The sequence below is a fragment of the Lupinus angustifolius genome, chromosome LG06 (assembly GCF_001865875.1).
Source record: "Lupinus angustifolius cultivar Tanjil chromosome LG06, LupAngTanjil_v1.0, whole genome shotgun sequence".
In the NCBI taxonomy this organism is placed as follows: domain Eukaryota; kingdom Viridiplantae; phylum Streptophyta; class Magnoliopsida; order Fabales; family Fabaceae; genus Lupinus; species Lupinus angustifolius.
In genome coordinates, this window is record NC_032014.1 from 1,772,339 (window position 1) to 1,794,301 (window position 21,963).

The 21,963-nt window shown below is 34.0% G+C and overlaps 8 protein-coding genes across 8 annotated transcripts; 3 read left to right on the forward strand and 5 right to left on the reverse strand.

Moving 5' to 3' along the window:
• Positions 310-1,662, forward strand: LOC109348775. The gene has a single exon (XM_019589324.1). The coding sequence runs from the start codon at positions 764-766 to the stop codon at positions 1,625-1,627; it is 864 nt and encodes a 287-aa protein (XP_019444869.1). The 5' UTR covers positions 310-763; the 3' UTR covers positions 1,628-1,662.
• LOC109348782 (peroxisomal and mitochondrial division factor 1-like) lies at positions 2,360-21,006 on the reverse strand. The gene is made up of 3 exons (XM_019589331.1): positions 20,187-21,006; positions 8,137-8,142; positions 2,360-2,372 (listed from the first exon to the last, which is right to left on the reverse strand). The coding sequence occupies exon 1, from the start codon at positions 20,826-20,828 to the stop codon at positions 20,205-20,207; it is 624 nt and encodes a 207-aa protein (XP_019444876.1). The 5' UTR covers positions 20,829-21,006; the 3' UTR covers positions 2,360-2,372; positions 8,137-8,142; positions 20,187-20,204.
• On the forward strand, positions 3,337-4,409 carry LOC109348778. The gene has a single exon (XM_019589326.1). It carries the CDS (start codon positions 3,419-3,421, stop codon positions 4,280-4,282), a length of 864 nt encoding a protein of 287 aa, XP_019444871.1. The 5' UTR covers positions 3,337-3,418; the 3' UTR covers positions 4,283-4,409.
• On the forward strand, positions 6,222-7,260 carry LOC109348780. The gene has a single exon (XM_019589328.1). The coding sequence runs from the start codon at positions 6,222-6,224 to the stop codon at positions 7,071-7,073; it is 852 nt and encodes a 283-aa protein (XP_019444873.1). The 3' UTR covers positions 7,074-7,260.
• Positions 8,380-9,942, reverse strand: LOC109348781. Its single transcript, XM_019589330.1, has one exon. The coding sequence runs from the start codon at positions 9,363-9,365 to the stop codon at positions 8,514-8,516; it is 852 nt and encodes a 283-aa protein (XP_019444875.1). The 5' UTR covers positions 9,366-9,942; the 3' UTR covers positions 8,380-8,513.
• On the reverse strand, positions 10,808-12,009 carry LOC109348779. The gene has a single exon (XM_019589327.1). It carries the CDS (start codon positions 11,681-11,683, stop codon positions 10,820-10,822), a length of 864 nt encoding a protein of 287 aa, XP_019444872.1. The 5' UTR covers positions 11,684-12,009; the 3' UTR covers positions 10,808-10,819.
• LOC109348776 lies at positions 14,251-15,304 on the reverse strand. The gene has a single exon (XM_019589325.1). The coding sequence runs from the start codon at positions 15,237-15,239 to the stop codon at positions 14,376-14,378; it is 864 nt and encodes a 287-aa protein (XP_019444870.1). The 5' UTR covers positions 15,240-15,304; the 3' UTR covers positions 14,251-14,375.
• LOC109350386 lies at positions 17,230-18,108 on the reverse strand. The gene has a single exon (XM_019591626.1). It carries the CDS (start codon positions 18,106-18,108, stop codon positions 17,230-17,232), a length of 879 nt encoding a protein of 292 aa, XP_019447171.1.

Below are 21,963 nucleotides of genomic sequence, written 5' to 3' on the forward strand. Positions count from 1 at the left end.
TAGCCACATGCCAAAAAAAAAACAGGATAATTTTTCAAACAAAAACAAATCTGAGAAATATTAGCATACAGTGACGATGATCCTACCAAAACAAACACCAATTCGTCCCTTTAAATTCTTCTTGATTCCTCAAGAAAATGTCAACTTTTTGACAAAGTAATGAAAAAACAAGTTAACAAAAATTAAATGGAGAGTTGGAAAACTACATGCCCCTCGTGCACACACACTTAACTATTCTAATGCTACAGATCTACATCTCTACCTTTAAAAAAACCATTCTTTAATTCATTTTGCAGATCCAGGTCCATAATACTGAGACAACTCTAAAGCAGAATTTGAATAATTGAAATATGATAATAGGGTAATGTGGCAGCAAAGGAGGCCATTTATATGATGAGTAATGAGGTTCTCTGATTGCAAACATTGGGTGGACATGGTAGTTAATACAACTCATACCCCTTTTCATTATTCAATATTCACTATCATCATATCCTCTTCACAATATCACATATTATATATAACAATGTTTGGAAGATGTGTGACAAAGTTATCATATTTGATTGAAATCCATGCAGCCACCACATGCTCACATTCATTAAGAGATATGAGCTGTGTTGTCTATATATGTGCATCAATCATGAATATAGATAGCTTTATATAAATAGAGACTCAAGGACTTGGTAATATCATATAAACATTGAGTTCATCAGCTTTCTTTTGAAAGAGAAAAGGCTAAAACATCTAAAACAGAAACACACATACCATGGCAAACAAGTACCATGTTCGATCAAATAGTTTCCCTTCTGCGTCTCATCCTACTACTGTTAAAGTAGAGGAGGAGTTGAGAAACCTAAGGACTTTTGAAGCAACATCTACTTCTACATCTGAGTCAATTAGAACTTCCTTGTGCTTCCTTCAAGATTTGTATATTTGCTTGGATGGTTTTCTCAACTTAGCATCAACCCAAAAGTTGATTTCTCACCACACAGGCGAGAAATGCGTGGAAGATATTGTGGATGGATCATTGAGACTTTTAGATATTTGTGGCATTACAAGGGACACCATGTTACAGATCAAGGAAAATGTTCAAGCCCTTCACTCAGCTATTCGAAGGAGAAAGGGAGATTCAAGCATTGCTAGAAGTGTAGCCGAATACAATTCCTTTACAAAGAAGGTTAAGAAGAATGCCAAAAAGTTGATATCATCTTTGAAGCAAATGGATAGTAATTTTGGAGTATCACCATTGTTGAATCAAGATCAAGACTTGTCTGCTTTGATTAGAGTCCTTAGGGAAGTAATTGCAATGAATATGTCTATCTTCCAATCCCTTTTGTCATTCTTGGTCTTTCCTTCTTCAAAGTCGAAGGTAACCAAATGGTTGATGGTTGCGAAATTGATGCAAAAGGGTGTACAATCATGTGAAGAGAACTCCAATGAGTTGCAGCGCGTTGATGCAGCTTTGATCACCCTTCTAAGCGATGCTACTAATGTTGAGAAGATGCTAGCCGCACGTGAAGAATTGGAGGCTTTGGAGAATGCAATTGAAAGCCTTGAAAATGGTGTGGAAAGTGTATTTAGGCCTTTGATTAAAACAAGAGCCTCCCTTTTGAACATAATCGCTCAATGAAGCTCTCCAAATCCTTTAAGTCGTTCAATTTTTTGTGTTCGACAGAGGATTGAAAATTTTGACCTCATAAACTTGTACACATATACAATTCATTAGTTTTACAATCAAATACAAAGCAATGTTCATACTCTATATTTTGGCATCTTTTGTTGTTAGTCATACTTTCTCTAAATAGAAAATCCCTTTACATCAGACTTGTCTCTGCTTAAAGTAATCAAAATTACTAATGGTGCATAACATGCTAAGCAAGGAGTAATTAATTTTATCTCTAGGATTTTGAGTAGAAACAAGTAAAATTGCAACAGCTAATAAGCAGAATAATTAATCCAGTAACCGGATTTATGTTTTTGTCTGCAAATCGTAGTTACATAGTTCACTCATTAACCCTATGTACTGCATCGATTTCGTTGTATTACATACAATGTGCCTTTGTCGCAAAGAAAGTCATTGTAATAATAAGATAAAAAATGACAAACTACATATCTAAAAGATACTCTTAAATGTACTAGATTTTGTACCAGGTAGCTATTCTGCAAATGGTTAATGTTCTGGTTTGAATCCTAAATCCGATATATATATCTCCCATGTAACCAAAGCAAGGTTACTCTACTCAGAATCCTGGTTTCACTTATATTAGATTTGATAGACTGTTAGGGTATCTATGTACTACATTGTATATATAGGATTAGAGCTTAATTTTGATTAGTTATTTATGCAAAATTAGGATTACAGTTTCTCTCCTTCCCTTAGTTTGCTGTTGTTCGAAACAAGTTGTTGATTACTTTTCTTTTACTGTTCATAGAGAATACTGTGTATATATGTATCCTCATTTACTGTTATTATCATTCTGTCATGTTTTTATTACCACTGTGTAATACGATTAAAATTAATCGTATAAGATTTGTATTACGATAATACAATTAAAAGTAGCTTACCTGTTTTCTTGTAAAACAAGTAAGATGTACGAGTTTTTAGGAGTGTATCTGGGATGAGTTTGGACGGATAAGATATGTCCCTGGCCCATCTCTAAATGATGATAGTCAAACCCATACCTTTTAAATTAGAAGAAGATGTGTAGAGATGGGTTTGATCCTAGTCAATTTCCTTTGGTAGGGACGGGTGCTTGGATAGGGTTGTGGTCACCCTAACTTATGCACAAACTGAAGACCTTTAATGCTACTAAATGGCCTATAATTTTTTTATTTGTTGAATTGGTCTATCATTTTGTGCTTGGAATTGTAATAGGCCTATCTGTCACTTTAATTATTGTCCATTGTATATGTGATAAGATCTGGATATTAATCTTTCAAAATCCATTCTTTAATCAAACTTTGCAGCTCCAGTTCCTTGAAATGAGACATTTCTGAGGCATAAGCAGCAGCACCAATTTAATATATGAATAAGATAATAGGGTAATGTGGCATGAGAAGGGGCAATGCAGGTGATGACTAATGAGGTTCTGTGAATGCCTACATTGGGAGGACATGCCAGTTATACACTTTGATCACATTTCACAACCACCATGTCCATAATAATATCTCATAATAGAGAATCATGCTGAGAAGAGATGCGACAATCTTACCAAGTTTGAAGGAAATCCATGCGGGTACCACATGCTCGCTTTGATTGAAGAGATGTGAGCTGTGATGCCTATTGCTGCATCAATCATGAACATGAACAACTTTATATATAAATAGAGACTCAAGGACTTGGTAATAGCACATAAACATTGACCTTAGCTTCCTTTGAATAACAGAAGCAAACATCTTCTAAAACATAAACTTATATACCATGGCAAACAAGTACCATATTCGCTCAAATAGTTTCCCTTCTGCTTCTCATCCTAGCACTACAAGAATAGAGGAGGAGTTGAGCAATCTCAAGACTTTTGAAGCAACATCCACTTCCACATCTGAGTCATTTGGAACTTCCTTATCATTCCTTCAAGATTTGTATATTTGCTTGGATGATCTTCTAAACTTATCATCAACCCGAAAGTTGATTTCTCAATATAAAGACGAGAAATGTGTGGAAGAGGTATTGGATGGCTCAGTGAGACTTTTAGATATTTGTGGCATCACAAGGGACACCATTTCAGAAATTAAGGGAAATGTTCAAGCCCTTCATTCTGCTCTTCGAAGAAGAAAGGGTGATTCAAGCATTGAAAAAAGTGTTGCCGAATATATTTTCTTCACAAAAAAGGTTAAGAAGAACGCCAAGAAGTTGATCACATCTTTGAAGCAAATGGATAGCAAATTTGGAGTATCACTGTTCTTGAATCAAGATCAAGATATTGCTGCTTTGATTAGAGTGCTTAGGGAAGTTATTACAATGAACATGTCTATCTTCCAATCCATTTTGTCATTCTTGGCCTCTCCTTCTTCAAAGTCAAAGATAAACAAATGGTTAATGGTTGCAAAATTGATGCAAAAGGGTGTAAAATCATGTGAAGAAAACTCCAATGAGTTGCAGTGTGTTGATGCAGCTTTAAGCACCCTTTTAAATGATGGTAGCAATGTTGAGAAGATGCAAGCAGCACGCGATAATTTGGAGGCTTTGGAGAATGCAATTGAAAGCCTTGAAAATGGTTTAGAGAATGTATTTAGGTTCTTGATTAAAACAAGAACATCCCTTTTGAACATAATGTCTCAATAGAGTTTATCACCAAATCCTTCAAGTCATCCAAGTTTTTGAAGTTGGAAGACTGAAAATTTTGATCATTGTACATATATACAATTCAATAGGTTTACAATCAAATACAATGAAAAATTTATACTCCATACTTTGGTGTCTTTTCATTCTTTTGCAGTTAGTTATATATATTTTTAAAATACTAATTATCCTTGATTACTAATGTTGCATAATGTGGTAAACAAGTGTAATAATCAATCTCAGTTTTAGGGTTCTGAGAAGATATAAGTAATACTAGGAGATAATGAGCAAAACAGTTAATTATTGGATCTATGTTTTGGACTTGAAGAGAAATAAAATCTCTGCAGATTTTAAACTTGCAAGTTTGAATCCCTAATCGTTGATACATATCTCCAATATAACCAAGCTGCCAAAGTAAGGTTATTCTTTCCACAATTTTGATTTCGATTATGTTAGAATTGGCACTCTAGCTTAAAATATCTATGTTTAATTACCATTATATAATAGGATTTAGGATTAAAGTTTAGCTTTGATGGTTATCTTTTCTCAAACAATTTGAATAAGAATTTCATACGAATGTTCCCTATTCTTTCCTTCAATGTCTTCTTCTGTGTTTATATAGCCTCGATTTTTAAATCTAGCCACGATATTGAAATACTTAGCCACAAATTATCATAGTTAAACATTTGACCGTGGCTATTTAAGTGTGAGTAACAATCACATATCTAGAACCATCACTCTTAGTTTTTAGCTAAACTAGCTTTCCCATGCCATTTATAAACTTTTTTAGCAATCATATTTTTATCTTCATCCATTGAAATTAGAATTGGGGAAGAGCTATACTGTAAGATTGTTTGTCTTGTGACCTTGAGATTGCTAAAAACAACATATTTGTATGCGAAAGTGGCATTATATTTATTTATCCTCCTCATACCCTAATAGGCGAGAGCTCGTACAATAGGTTGTCCATTGGAATTCAATTATGTTAATTAATTTTGGGAATGGAGCACAATCATTTTTAAAGTATTGACAGTGTCTTGAATATATAGGTATATATATTTACATCTTATAGAAAAAAGAACATAAAAATGACAAGCTCATGAAATTCCAAATTGTAGTACTGTTTCAGTATAGTTCAGAGGGCTTATATGTTTAAATTTTTTGTAGACAAGCTAGACTTATTTTTTTCCAGAAAGCATCATTTAACCAACCATGTATAGTTTAGTCTGATATTTTTGGAAAAGCCTATTTAGCATATAGATCAGTCTGATAATTAAATATTTATATTTGTATTAATAACTCATAATACTTACATACTCTACATACCACTCGTGCACACAATTAACTACTCCAATGCTGCTAATTGGCCTATCATTTGGTTCTATGAATTGTAATAGACCTATTGTCACTTGAATTATTGTCCATTTTATATGTCATGGGATCTGGATCTTAATCTTTCAAAATCCATTCTTTAATCCAATTTTGCAGCTCTAGTTCCTTGAAATTGAGACATCTCTGAAGCACAAGCAGCAGCATCAATTTAATATATGAATATGATAATAGGGTAATGTGGCATGAGAAGAGGCAATGCAGTGATGACTAATGAGGTTTTGTGATTGCCAACATTGGGAGGACATGCCAGTTATACACTTTGATCACATTTCACAACCACCATGTCCATTATAATATCTCATAATAGAGAATCATGCTGAGAAGAGATGCGACAATCTTACCAAATTTGAAGGAAATCCATGCGGGTACCACATGCTCACTTTGATTGGAGAGATGTGAGCTGTGATGCCTATTGCAGCATCAATCATGAACATGAACAACTTTATATATAAATAGAGACTCAAGGACTTGGTAATAGCACATAAACATTGACCTTAGCATCCTTTGAATAGCATAAGCAAACATCTTGTAAAACATAAACAGATATAGAATGGCAAACAAGTATCATATTCGCTCAAATAGTTTCCCTTCTGCTTCTCATCCTAGCACCACTAGAATAGAGGAGGAGCTGAGCAACCTCAGAACTTTTGAAGCAACATCTACTTCCACATCTGAGTCAATTGGCACTTCCTTGTCCTTCCTTCAAGATTTGTATATTTGTTTGGATGATCTTCTCAACTTGTCATCAACCCGAAAGTTGATTTCTCAATATAAAGACGAGAAATGTGTGGAGGAGGTATTCGATGGCTCAGTGAGACTTTTAGATATTTGTGGCATCACAAGGGACACTGTGTCACAAATTAAGGAAAATGTTCAAGCCCTTCATTCTGCTCTTCGAAGAAGAAAGGGTGATTCAAGCATTGAAGGAAGTATTGCCGAATATAATTTCTTCGCAAAAAAGGTTAAGAAGAACGCCAAGAAGTTGATCACATCTTTGAAGCAAATGGATAGTAAATTTGGAGTATCACTGCCCTTGAATCAAGATCAAGATATTGCTGCTTTGATTAGAGTACTTAGGGAAGTCATTACAATGAACATGTCTATCTTCCAATCCATTTTGTCATTCTTGGCCTCTCCTTCTTCAAAGTCAAAGATAAACAAATGGTTAATGGCTGCAAAATTGATGCAAGAGAACTCAGATAATTCCAATGAGTTGCACTCTGTTGATTCAGCTTTAAGCACCCTTCTAAGCAATGGTACTAGTGTTGAGAAGATGCAAGCCACACGTGAAAAGTTGGAAGCTTTAGAGAATGTCATTGAAATCATTGAAAATGGTTTGGAGAGTTTATTCAGGCACTTGATTAAAACAAGAGCCTCCCTTTTGAACACAATGACTCAATAGTGCTCCACAAATCTCTCAAGTCATTGTTTTTGGCTTAGGATTGAAAATTTTGACCATACGAATTTGTACATTTATACAATTCAATAGTTTCACAATCAAATACAAAGAAAAGTTTATACTCCATATTCTGCTACCTTTTGTAGTTAGTCATATTTTTTTCTTTCTAAATATAAATACCTTCACATCAAACATATCTACTGCTTAAAACACTAAATTACTATTGGCACATATTACATATAACTTTAGCATTAGGATATATTTGTAGCATGAGCAAAACGATTAATCCACCTATTGGATTCAAGTTTTAGGCTTAGAGAGAAAGGGTATTCAAATTTCTGCAAATATTTGAACCTGCTCGTTTGATACCGAAATTCTAGCTATATACATATCTCCCTTATAACCAAAGTAATATACTCTATCCCAAATTTTGGTTTCAATTATTCCAGTTAGAGTTAATACCCAACAGTTCTATGTATTCAAATTATGATTATGGTTTAATGTTGGCCATATCTCTCTTTTCATAATTTGCTGTTCTTTAAGACATGTTCATGAGATTAATGCCTTCTTGAATACATAGGCAAGGAATACCAGATAAAGGGATTAAATAAAGTAATAAACAGTTACTCCAAAGTCTAATCTATTTCCTTTTTGGCACATTTTTACTAAAAAAATTCTTAACATCTATCTTCATAAGGATTTTCGAGTTGAAAGGGGCACCATGATCATTGACTATCAATGGCATTAAGTTTTACTCTGAATTTCTTGAATGTGCAGCTGCATTAAAAAAAGTTCTGGCAAGCACAAATAGTCATAATAAATCTATGATATGAACATTACAATTTTGTAAGAATCAATCTCTCTTGTGTATATTGCAGTAATTAAGGAATTCTGTATTTAAAGTTGATAATGATACATAAGTTTAAAATAAATCTATGGTTGATAGATACACCAATATTGATATCTATGAATGACAATGTTATATTAGCATTGATTCATTTCTAAAGTTGATTTTAATCGTAATGCACGTTGATTGTTTGAAGATACATTGGAAAGATCTGAATACTCTATCCTTTCAGGCCTAAAACTTGAATCCATTAAGTGGATCAATCCCTTTGCTCATTAGTTATTACATTGATACTGGTTTCTTCTCAAAGGTCTAAAAAGCTAACATTCATTACTCTACTTGCTTACCACAATACCACATTATGCACCAACAGTATTTAGTGTTTTAGACAAAAAGCATGTTTGATTTATAGGTATATAGTATTTAGAAAAGGAAAATATGTGTCACTGCAAAAATATCAAATATGGAGTATAAACTGTTCTTTGTATTTGATTGTAAAACTATTGAATTGTATACATGTACAAGTTATGAGGTCAAAATTTTCAATCCTCTGCCAAACACAAAAATTTGGATGATTTGAAGGATTTTGGAGAGCTCTATTGAGCGATTATGTTCAAAAGGGAGGCTCTTGTTTTAATCAAAGGCCTAAATACACTCTCCACACCATTTTCAAGGCTTTCAATTGCATTCTCCAAAGCCTCCAATTCTTCACGTGCGGCTAGCATCTTCTCAACATTCGTAGCATCGCTTAGAAGGGTGATCAAAGCTGCATCAACACGCTGCAACTCATTCGATTTCTCTTCACCCTTTTGCATCAATTTTGCAACCATCAACCATTTGGTTACCTTCGACTTTGAAGAAGGAAAGACCAAGAATGTCAAAAGGGATTGGAAGATAGACATATTCATTGCAATTACTTCCCTAAGGACTCTAATCAAAGCAGCCAAGTCTTGATCTTGATTCAACAATGGTGATACTCCAAAGTTACTATCCATTTGCTTCAAAGATGTTATCAACTTTTTGGCATTCTTCTTAACCTTCTTTGTAAAGGAATTGTATTCGGCTACACTTCTAGCAATGCTTGAATCTCCCTTTCTCCTTCGAATAGCTGAGTGAAGGGCTTGAACATTTTCCTTGATCTGTAACATGGTGTCCCTTGTAATGCCACAAATATCTAAAAGTCTCAATGATCCATCCACAATATCTTCCACGCATTTCTCGCCTGTGTGGTGAGAAATCAACTTTTGGGTTGATGCTAAGTTGAGAAAACCATCCAAGCAAATATACAAATCTTGAAGGAAGCACAAGGAAGTTCTAATTGACTCAGATGTAGAAGTAGATGTTGCTTCAAAAGTCCTTAGGTTTCTCAACTCCTCCTCTACTTTAACAGTAGTAGGATGAGACGCAGAAGGGAAACTATTTGATCGAACATGGTACATGTTTGCCATGGTATGTGTGTTTCTGTTTTAGATGTTTTAGCCTTTTCTCTTGCAAAGGAAAGCTGATGAACTCAATGTTTATGTGCAATTACCAAGTCCTTGAGTCTCTATTTATATAAAGCTATGCATATTCATGATTGATGCACATATATAGACAACACAGCTCATATCTCTTAATGAATGTGAGCATGTGGTGGCTGCATGGATTTCAATCAAATATGATAACTTTGTCACACATCTTCCAAACATTGTTATATATAATATGTGATATTGTGAAGAGGATATGATGATAGTGAATATTGAATAATGAAAAGGGGTATGAGTTGTATTAACTGCCATGTCCACCCAATGTTTGCAATCAGAGAATCTCATTACTCATCATATAAATTGCCTCCTTTGCTGCCACATTACCCTATTATCATATTTCAATTATTCAAATTCTGCTTCAGAGTTGTCTCATTATTATGGACCTGGATCTGCAAAATGAATTAAAGAATGGTTTTTTTAAAGGTAGAGAGCCAGATCCTATGACATAGAAAATGAACAATATTTAATGTGACAGATAGGTTTATTACAATTCAAAGAACAAAATGATAGGCCAATTAGTAGTTAAGTGTATGCATGAATGGCATGTAGTCTTCAAGTCTTCATTCTATGGAGGTCTATAGTTAAATGTTACCAGCCATGTGTTAGGACTAAAGCACATGAGGAGAGTCCAACCCAAAAGACTAGTCTATTATATGAGAGAGCCTCATGTCTTAAGTACCACATTAAGTTTGTTATTCTACTTAATGTGAAACTCCTAACACCATGCTCCCGTAAAGGTTTACCTGTAGCAACCGCTTAAGAAGTAATGATGGATTTTATAGCAAGTTTTTTGTTTTAATATTTTATAGCAAATAAACCTATCCATATGAAGTTAAGCCTCATAATAAACCTATCTATATGAAGTTTTTGTCAGAGTTAATATCTCTTGTACATTGCAGTAACTAATGAATTGTGCATTTGAAGGATACTGACCCATTAACATTGATAGATTAATACAATTGTGGATACAGTATGATCATACTTTGGTTATATATATATATATAATATATATCTAGGATTTGGGTTTCAAAGTAGCAGATTAATTTTTTTGCAGAGATTTGAATACTCTTTCCTAATCTAAAACTGGAATAATAATTTTCGTTACGAACTGTTATAGTGTTACTTGGATCATCTGTGAAGCCTGAAGGTAAAATTAATTATATTACTCCACTTGATTACTATATTATGCACCATCAATAATTACAGCTTTTTGGGCAGAGAACATGTATGATGAAAGGTGTTTACTATAGAAAAATATGAGTAACGGCTAAAGATACCAACATATGGTGTATGAACTTTTCTTTGTATATGATTGTAAAACTAATGAATTGTGTACATGTACAAAGGTCAAAATCTATGATTTGAAGGAGGATGCTCTATTGAGACATTATGTTCAGAAAGGATGTTCTTGTTTTAATCAAGAACCTAAATATGTTCTCTAAACCATTTTCAAGGCTTTCAATTGAATTCTCCAAAGTCTCTAAATTATTGCGTGTTTTTTGCATCTTCTCAACATTAGTAGCATCACTTAGAAGGGTGCTTAAAGCTGCATCAACACACTGCAACTCATTGGAGTTCTCTTCACATGATTTTACACCCTTTTGCATCAATTTTGCAGCCATTAACCATTTGTTTATCTTTGACTTTGAAGAAGGAGAGGCCAAGAATGACAAAATGGATTGGAAGATAGACATGTTCATTGTAATGACTTCCCTAAGTACTCTAATCAAAGCAGCAATATCTTGATCTTGATTCAAGAACAGTGATACTCCAAATTTACTATCCATTTGCTTCAAAGATGTGATCAACTTCTTGGCATTCTTCTTCGCCTTTTTTGTAAAGAAAATATATTCGGCAACACCTCTTTCAATGCTTGAATCACCCTTTCTTCTTCGAAGAGCAGAATGAAGGGCTTGAACATTTCCCTTAATTTCTGAAATGGTGTCCCTTGTGATGCCACAAATATCTAAAAGTCTCACTGAGCCATTCAAAATCTCTTCTACACATTTCTCGTCTTTATATTGAGAAATCAACTTTCGGGTTGATGACAAGTTGAGAAGATCATCCAAGCAAATATACAAATCTTGAAGGAAGGACAAGGAAGTGGCAATTGACTCAGATGTGGAAGTAGATGTTGCTTCAAAAGTTCTGAGGTTGCTCAGCTCCTCCTCTATTCTAGTGGTGCTAGGATGAGAAGCAGAAGGGAAACTATTTGAGCGAATATGATACTTGTTTGCCATTCTATATCTGTTTATGTTTTACAAGATGTTTGCTTATGCTATTCAAAGGATGCTAAGGTCAATGTTTATGTGCTATTACCAAGTCCTTGAGTCTCTATTTATATATAAGTTATTCATATTCATGATTGATGCTGCAATAGGCATCACAGCTCACATCTCTTCAATCAAAGTGAGCATGTGGTACCCGCATGGATTTCCTTCAAATTTGGTAAGATTGTCGCATCTCTTCTCAGCATGATTCTCTATTATGAGATATTATAATGGACATGGTGGTTGTGAAATGTGATCAAAGTGTATAACTGGCATGTCCTCCAAATGTTGGCATTCACAAAACCTCATTAGTCATCACTGCATTGCCCCTTCTCATGCCACATTACCCTATTATCATATTCATATATTAAATTGATGCTGCTGCTTGTGCTTCAGAGATGTCTCAATTTCAAGGAACTAGAGCTGCAAAATTGGATTAAAGAATGGATTTTGAAAGATTAAGATCCAGATCCCATGACATATAAAATGGACAATAATTCAAGTGACAGATAGGCCTATTACAATTCATAGAACTAAATGAGCATTGGAGTTGTTAACTGTGTGCACGAATGGCATGTAGACTACGTAAGTATTTAGTAAATTATCTAAGTATTGTAAATTATGAATTACAGAAATAAATATTTCATTATCAGACTAATCTATACTTGAGACAGGCTTTTCCAAAAATATCAGATTATACTATACTCAGTTAAATACTGCTTTCTGGAGAGATATTGCAGTTGGTTCAAGTCTCGGGCCTCTTGGTTCTTGGTTTGAGGATAACATTTGGAGGGATATTGGAGATGGTACCAATACTCTTTTCTGATTGAATACCTAGGTGGGTACTCAAAGTTTGAGAGAGTTATTCCCTAGACTTTATGCTTTAGCTTTGAACAAAAGGGCCTTAGTTGCTGATCGCGGTTCATGGATTAATGATATTTGGATTTGGGACATCAAATGCAGAAGAGTGTTGTTTGAGAGAGAAAAGGGGTGGTTCAGAGACTTGCTTGTTGTCCTTCAGAATCACTCGTGTAAGAGGAACAGTATTGATAAATAGTGTTGGAGTGCGGAGTCTTCTGGTATCTACTCTGTAAAATTGGCTTACCTCATTCAGTTCGATCAGACCTTATTGCCATTAGGTATTCCTCTAACAAAGTCTTGGTTAAATTGTGTTCCTTCTAAAGTCTGTTGTTTTGTGTGGAAACTCATTCGAGGAAGACTTCCGGTGAGGGTTGAGTTATTCAAGAGGAATGTTATATCTTCGATTGAGGACATAAAGTGTGCAATCTGTAACAATCATGAAGAATCCATTGATCATTTGTTCATTAATTGTGAGTTTGTTTCTTCTATTTGGAAATGGGTGTATGCTTGGCTTCAAGTTGGGGAGCTCAAACCTAGTTCAACTATTGAATCGCTGAATCTGCATGATGCTATTGGTAGAAATTCAAAAGGGCCAAAGTTTTGGAGAATAATTTGGTTTGTTGTGATGTGGTCTATCTGGACTATGAGGAATAATCTCATCTTTTCCAATAAGGAGGTGAGTTATACTCATATTTTAGATTTGATTCAAGCTAGAACTTGGAGCTAGTTTTTAGCTAAAATAGGTCTTTCTTCTTTAATGTTTGTGAATTGGTGTAATGATCCTACTCATTGTATAAATATGTATTCCAAAAAGAAGATCATTAATTAATCTTCATTGTATTGGGTTAGCACCCCTTATGTTGTTTCTAATACATTTCGCTTAGCAAAAAAAATATATTGATTTATAGAAAAGCTAACTTTAGCTTCTCTACTAAAAAGTTAAACAAATATAATCCATAATTCCTAAAATTAATTAAATATAATTCAAGTCCAATGGACAGCCTAGTGTGGGAGGCTTCCACAGTTCCACCTATTATGATTTAGGATAAGAGACACTAATGATATTACCTCTACAAGCGAATACATTATTTTCAAAATTTGAATACATAACTTCTAGGATAACAAGCAACTTTATCATTATGTCAAGACTCGCCCTCGATTCAAGTCCCATGATGAAGATAAAAGTATGAAGGCTATAAAATGGCATGAGAAGGCTAGCTTAGTGAAAAACCAGGATGCCTTATCCAAAGTTTTAATACATTAGGATTAAGCCCTCGATCAGATTATCCGCTCATATGCTTTCTTGTTCTCATTCTTTTCCAATGATGCGAGACTTCTTTTATTTGTACCTCAAAATTGGATTAGAGTGATGGTTCTCGATACGTGATTGTTACTCACACTTCAATAGCCACGGTCAAATGTTTCACTACGGTAATTTGTGTCTAATCTTTTAAATATCGTCGCTAGATTTAAAAATCGTGGCTATATAAACTCGGAAGAAGACATTGAAACAAGGATATTTACTATTTTTAAAGATATTTACTATTAGTAATCATGGCTATATAAACTCGGAAGAAGACATTGAAACTACATTATGCACCATTAGTAATCAAAGATATTTACTATTTTTTAAAAAGACATGACTAACTGCAAAAGAATGAAAAGAGACCAAAATATGGAGTATAAATTTTTCCTTGTATTTGATTGTAAACCTATTGAATTGTATATATGTACAATGATCAAAATTTTCAGTCTTCCAACTTCAAAAACTTGGATGACTTGAAGGATTTGGTGATAAACTCTATTGAGACATTATGTTCAAAAGGGATGTTCTTGTTTTAATCAAGAACCTAAATACATTCTCTAAACCATTTTCAAGGCTTTCAATTGCATTCTCCAAAGCCTCCAAATTATCGCGTGCTGCTTGCATCTTCTCAACATTGGTAGCATCACTTAGAAGGGTGCTTAAAGCTGCATCAACACACTGCAACTCATTGGAGTTCTCTTCACATGATTTTACACCCTTTTGCATCAATTTTGCAGCCATTAACCATTTGTTTATCTTTGACTTTGAAGAAGGAGAGGCCAAGAATGACAAAATGGATTGGAAGATAGACATGTTCATTGCAATGACTTCCCTAAGCACTCTAATCAAAGCAGCAATATCTTGATCTTGATTCAAGGGCAGTGATACTCCAAATTTGCTATCCATTTGTTTTAAAGATGTGATCAACTTCTTGGCATTCTTCTTAATCTTTTTTGTGAAGAAAATATATTCGGCAACACTTTTTTCAATGCTTGAATCACCCTTTCTTCTTCGAAGAGCAGAATGAAGGGCTTGAACATTTTCCTTAATTTCTGAAATGGTGTCCCTTGTGATGCCACAAAAATCTAAAAGTCTCACTGAGCCATCCAAAACTTCTTCCATGCATTTCTCATCTTTATATTGAGAAATCAACTTTTGGGTTGATGCTAAGTTTAGAAGATCATCCAAGCATACATACAAATCTTGAATCAAGCACAAGGAAGTGTTAATTGACTCAGATGTAGAAGTGGATGTTGCTTCAAAACTCTTTAGGTTTCTCAACTCCTCCTCTACTTTAACAGTAGTAGGATGAGATGCAGAAGGGAAACTATTTGAGCGAGCATGGTGCATATTTGCCATGGTATGTTCTGATTTGTTTTTGATGTTTTTTCCTTTTCTCTTTGAAAAGAAGCTAAGTTCAATGTTTATGTAAAGTCCTTGGTTCCATGTTTATATACAAGCTACCCTTATTCATTATTGAATCATATAGGCCAAAGAAAATATGCAGTACAGTTCACATGTCTTAATAAACATGGTACCCACATGTGTTTTCCTTTGATTTAGGTGAGATTGTCACATATCTTCCAACACTATGCTCTATCATAAATGATATGGTAGTTGTGAAATGTGATCAATAGGTGTATAACTGGCATGTCCTTCTAATGTTGGCAATCAAAAAATTTCATTACTCATCACCTAAATTGCCTCCTATGCTGCCACATTACTCTATCATATCATATTCAATTAGTATTATATTGTTGCTGTTTCTGCATCTGCCACATTATCACATTACTCATCAACTAATATATATGCCTCCAACGTTCTATATATGTTGCCACGTTACCCTTGTAGACCCATATCTTGTCGGGTAAGACAAATATGGACAACAATTTAAATTGTAGATAATTTTGTTGCAATGAACAGAACCAAATGATGGATCAATTTGTAGTGTTAAGAGTAGTTTAAGTGAGCACAAGGGGCATGTATTCTTTTTTTTATGTCTATCTCGTCCTTGTTTTTACATATTCTTTTATTTCTTGCTGGTTGCTACTGAGTTTTCTATGATCTGTTTAAATCCTCTTGACATTTTGATTTATATGATTTTCTTGAGAAATCTTGAGGTACGTACGGTGCATATCCTATAACTACATTAAATTTCTTGTCTTAGAACCGAAAGAGTTTCCTGCCTCACATGCTCAACATGTCTACTTTTGTGTTTTTTCGATAAGGAAAATATGTATTAGAAAAAAGTATAAGGAGTGCCTACTCAATACAAGAATGTTTCGACATTGGACCTGAATTGATAAGGAAAATATGTATTAGAAAAAAGTATAAGGAGTGTCCACCCAATACAAGAATGTTTCGACATTGGACCTGAATTGTTGAGGCCGTTAAGTCCAATTATCAGCTCTATTGGGTTTGGGCCTCGATCTTGAGCTGTGGGAGCTTCCTTCATCCATGTGGGAACCAATACGTTTATTTTTGAAGCCCAAATATCTAAAAGATTTAATATTTATAACTAATAGTGTAAGTATTTTTCACACTGTCACTAAATTTTTACTTTACCATTCATATGTTAGTTATTATTGACTTCGAAATAAATGTATTATAAATCAATGGTAGATGAAATGATAATAATGTAAAAAAATTACACTATTCAGTACATAAATTTTAAACTCATGGGTAAATTAATAAATTCTTTTCCGTTTTTATTAACTTTTGTTTTGCTTGGTCTGCCTTCAAAATTAATCGATTTAATACTTATTTTTGCTACAAAAGGGAGTTTTAGTGCACAACAATAACACGTACAATACTATACGAAATTGAATGTAAATTCAATCCACTTATTTTAAGAAAGTTTTTTTAAATTTACTTTTCACTGTTGGAGTAAGTGGATCCCTCCCCAACAAACATTATGTAACAAATATGAGAATGTTGTGTTTGATATGATTTAAAATGAATGCAATATGGGAGAAAAGTTAAGTTTGAAAAATGGTATAATCACACCTTGAAGGTACGAACATGTGTGGATGAGACCGGTAGAAGTCTTATAAAGAGTAGATCAAATGGAAGTGAGTCAAATTCTGAGAGGAAGAGAGGACCAAGAAAAATCATAGTGGAAATAATAAAAAAGACTTAAAATCAATGTTTTGTTAACGAATATGATTTATGATAGATCATGATATTGTTCGATCCATGTTGTTGACCTCACTTAGTGTGATAGATACTTAATTATTGTTACGTACCATGATGACAAACAATTTTCTGCTGAACTAGAAAATAAAAATCGTGAAGTCTTTTAAAAAGTACATTCTAATATTATGTATTTATGTTACAATTGTACAAAAGCTCAAAACATTGAGGACGTAAGAAGATTAAGAAGTGATACTCTGTGCTGTATCAAGCACCTAAATAGGCAATCTAATCCTAACTCCAATTCTATGATGCTTCCATCTAGTTCTCCTAATCTCCTCTTCACTATTTGCACATCAACCTTAGCATCATTTTTTCTAATACATCTATGGAAGGAGCAGAGAGCAATATCAATGCCATCCATCTCATTAGTGGACACCATTTTGGAGAACATGGACCACCCACGAGTATTTTTTCCACACATAAAGTTGAGGAGTTTTTGGAAGAATGAGATGGTGATGGTGCTTAATTCTTTCAGCACATTTATCACCATTAGTAGATGGTGGTCAACATCTAAGAGAGAATGTGAATATGATTTAATGCTGCATTCCATAGTCTTCAATACTTTAATGCTTTTAGTGATGTCTTTCTTTGCCTTCTTCCTGAAACAAATGTAACCACAAAGCTGGCTATTGATACTTGAATCAAGACCCTTTCTACGCAATGCCGATTGAAGTTCCAGAACTTGTTCCTTCATCAAAAGCAACAATTCTCTTGCTGATCCACATACATCAAGCAATTGAACTGACATGTCAAGTGGCTTCTCTACATGGTGGTTTTGATGTATAAGAGCCTCCTGAGTTAGTGGACAAACAATGAGTTCATGTACAGAATTGTACAACTCTGCAAGCCCTTTCAAACCTGCTTTCATATCCTCACTTTGAAGAGAGCTTGAAGGTAGTGATGATGCATCCCATGACTTCAGCCTCTTAAGCTCTCCTTCAATCTTTTGTGATGAAGGATGTTGTAATCTAGAAGGCAAGCTAATGGATCTAACATGGTAATGAATTTCTGTGGCTATGTATGAGCTAGACATTTTTTCTATGCTGCTAAGTCTGAATACTGAAATGAGCTACCTATGCTTGAATTAATGAAGATTGATATTCATATATGTATATATAAACATGGGTTGAGACCACAATGGGCCCTTCATGTCAAGGACTATGTCTGTGTTCATATAGTACAAGTGAATGTCACCCTACCTAGCTAGAAGATCTTAATTATCATTTAGGCCAACAACTTTCAGTACCAAATGATTTGTTTAGTTTCATGGTCATTCCTATGGCAACATATGGTGCATGATAAATATGTTTAGACCCCTGTATAAGGCCAAACAGGCACTAATTGGAAGGGCAGCATTCCTTATTGTCTCCCCAATCATTAGCAGCAGGATCTCCTAAACAGATTCAACCAAACCAGTGGGGCTTGCTCATGAAACTAACAAGCTGGCACTGCATGATTGTCTAATTTTTAATAATAATGGAAGAAGTGATAGTGCACATGAAAGAGGAGTTAGTCATAGTAAAAGGAAAATGACAAACAAGGCAGGATATAGCATAAATATAGACTAGGAATCTAGTATTATTCCATACATTAATAATGCAAATACATTTACATGTTTTCGGTATTTATTTATAAGCATCTTGTAATGTTGAAAAATATGTATATTATAAACTTCTTGATTTCCATGTGCTAGAGGATTAGACTTTGTCTGTTTCCGTAAAGAAGGTACAGTACAACAAAATATCCTATTCATGCATCTTAATATAGAGGATTTACATAGCTCACTGGAAGTACGTACCATACTATAAAATTGCCAATGTTTCATCATGCACCCATGCCCAACACAATCAAATAAACAGGAACTTGTGGTCTCCAATGATTAGCTTACAAAATTAAGAAGAAAATTGTCATACATAATTCACATTAAAAAGTATCATATCTTCTAGGCCCATCCCACTAAATATCCCAAACAAATTAAATGGAAGAAAACTAAATGAAATTTGATTCTTCTGGCAGTTTAAATTTCTGCTGGAATTATGCAGAATCATTCTCTTAAGTAAATCTGACTGGGATTACTACTAATCTAAATCAGTACAAGACTACAAGTAACAGAGTTAGATATGCACTCAGATTTTAGAATGGAATCAGTTTGTGAGAATTACAGATGGGTATCACAATAAGAACAATTCTGATGGAACTTGGATTATACACGCCTGCATTCTTGCGCACTCTTTCCATCACTGTCTCCAAATTTTGTTTCTTTATCTGTCCCACCACTTAAATATTGGAAAATGAAAACTAAGTTAAACATCCCATGAAGATGTTGTTAGATGGTAAACATAGAGAATGAGATGTGTAAGGCATTAGCCATTTAAGTTTTAACTGACAGAAGTTAATATTATATAAATGATGTATAATTTAATTTTCATTTGATGACATTTAAATGGTGGGATAGAAAAGGGTTAAACTTTGGGTACACCTTACATGTGATCTTCCACCCCATTCCTTGAACCATATGCTTCAGCTAGCAGATTGGAGAACCTGATCTGGATCAGCAAATCAGCATTTTTTTACATTGCTGTAGTTATAATCTACATCATAGAGAACCTAAACATTACTAATGAGTGCACTATCAAATCATAGGTTAGAATCTTTATACTTTGGTATAATGGAAAATCTACAAAAGGGTGAACATGTACCAAAAAGGGCATCTAATGTCTTCTACTCTTCTTCATTTGTTTAAAAAATCTAATTTTGGTTTGGATATATTAAACAGAAGCCAAGCTTACTACTTTTTCACCCTATCATATTTGGTTTGTAAATCAAAATTAATTTTATCAAGTTAAAATGCATTTCAACCAATTGAAATCAAAATGTATATTTGTGATCAAATAATGTTAGCTTATCTGAATGAACATGCAGTGACATTGTAATCCTTTGTTTTATTTTTTTCATGTGCATGCTCTGACTTGAATCAAAATTCATAAACTATGTAAAACAAAGTCCAGAAAAGCAATTATAGATTTATGACTAACAAAACTGAAACATGTTGTTCATGACTAAAAAGCTTGTTAAAATCCTAACCTCTAATCTTGATCTTATCTCATTCACAGAATCTTAGAAAACAAGTCACCTTTGTTTTCGAAAACACATATAGATTACAACAGCAATAGCTGCTGCAGATCCTGCAGCCACCATTGGCCACTGCAACTCCACACCCTTTACTTCCTCATGAATCCCATACACGGCGCGAATGAATGCTCCAAAAACCTTCTCCTTCATTGTTCTTTTTACTCTCTCAGGCTTCCCTGCTTCCTCGCGCAACCACCGATCGATAATCGATTCCATACTCCTTGCTTTCTCCTCAGACTCTCTCAAAGCCTCCTCCAATTTCATTTTCTCATTCATCCACTTCTCCATTTCAGATTTCTTTCCCAATAGTATCTTCTTTTCTAACTCCTTAATCTTCTCCTTGAACCCTACAATTTCCCTCTTTTTATCATCAACCTTATCCTTCAATTCCTCCTCAATCCTAATCCTCTTGCTTCTCTCTTCAATTTCCTTTACTTCCAAAACCCCAACCTTTCTCTCCAAATCCCTCACCTTCATATCAACCTCAGCGTTCACCTGCTTCATCCCCTTCACTTCTCTCTCTAGAAACTCAACCATGGTTTCTCTCTCCTCCAACGCTTCCCTCAATTCCGCAACGTCCATCATCACAGCCACGTCATTCTCCATTTCCTCAATCTCCATTTTCAGGTTCTCGATCTCTTCCTTATCATATGCAATTCAAAATTAATTAAGCAATTGAATGCAATTAATAGAATGGGAGAGAGTTAAGGGAATGTGATAAAGGATTATGATGATGATGATCCCTTTTATTATCAATTAATGTAATCATTTTTCTGTGTTTTGTTGATTGAATTGATATGAGTATGAATCTATGTGATCATTTAATCCTCAATTCCTCATCTTAGGTTATATCATATATGTGTCTAATCACAAAATTGGGTTTTGGGTACCAAATCTGGATTGTTTAACAAATCTTCCCCATAATTATAGTTACTCATGTTGGAAAAAAAAACTAATTAGTAGTAAAATCACTCCAATTCATGTATTATTTAAAACAAAAATGTTATATACATAATATAGTTATGTGGAGTAAGGATACGTTGTCATAATTATATTCTAAATCATGTTTTGGACCAATAAAAATATGTTATGTCAATTTAAAAAATTAAATACTTATTATTTTTCTATTTTTGCTTCAATATTATTGGTCTGTGACATATTTCAGGACACCATTTGGGGTAACATATTCTTCCTAGGGATGGCAAAAATACCCGACCTGTGACTACTCGTGGAAATACCCGCAACGGGTACCCGCATTATAGGCGGGAGTGGGTTTTGTGATACCTGCCCCACGGGTACCCGCAAATTTATATATTTAGTTTTTAGTTAATTTTTTATATATATTTATTATTATTTTAAGATTATATATCATATACTTCATTATTATTTTATAATAATTTACACACATTTGACTATAATCATATAAATATCATATTGTTCATGTAACGATTATTTTTACATATTGATTATTACAAATTATATAAATATATAATTAAAATTAAAAACTTGTTTGGTACCCGCAAATACTCAGTATCCACATGAGTACCCACAAATATTGTAGGTTTGGGCAAGAAAGCGCCCCTTATCATCCCTATTTCTTCCCCTTCATGTTAGCCTGCCCACATCACATCTTATGTTTGTGTTAGATTAAACTTGTAAAAGTTCGGAGCGTAATATATATATAGAATAGCTTATCTTCATTCATGTCATATTCTTACCATGCTTTGTATTCTATTATGTTTTTATCCTATATTTG

Excerpts from the sequence above, each read along its gene's own strand:
- LOC109348776 (XM_019589325.1), bottom strand. The coding sequence starts at position 15,239 with ATGGCAAATATGCACCATGCTCGCTCAAATAGTTTCCCTTCTGCATCT.
- LOC109348781 (XM_019589330.1), bottom strand. The coding sequence starts at position 9,365 with ATGGCAAACATGTACCATGTTCGATCAAATAGTTTCCCTTCTGCGTCT.
- LOC109348779 (XM_019589327.1), bottom strand. The coding sequence starts at position 11,683 with ATGGCAAACAAGTATCATATTCGCTCAAATAGTTTCCCTTCTGCTTCT.
- LOC109348775 (XM_019589324.1), top strand. The coding sequence starts at position 764 with ATGGCAAACAAGTACCATGTTCGATCAAATAGTTTCCCTTCTGCGTCT.
- LOC109348782 (XM_019589331.1), bottom strand. The coding sequence starts at position 20,828 with ATGGAGATTGAGGAAATGGAGAATGACGTGGCTGTGATGATGGACGTT.
- LOC109348780 (XM_019589328.1), top strand. The coding sequence starts at position 6,222 with ATGGCAAACAAGTATCATATTCGCTCAAATAGTTTCCCTTCTGCTTCT.
- LOC109348778 (XM_019589326.1), top strand. The coding sequence starts at position 3,419 with ATGGCAAACAAGTACCATATTCGCTCAAATAGTTTCCCTTCTGCTTCT.
- LOC109350386 (XM_019591626.1), bottom strand. The coding sequence starts at position 18,108 with ATGTCTAGCTCATACATAGCCACAGAAATTCATTACCATGTTAGATCC.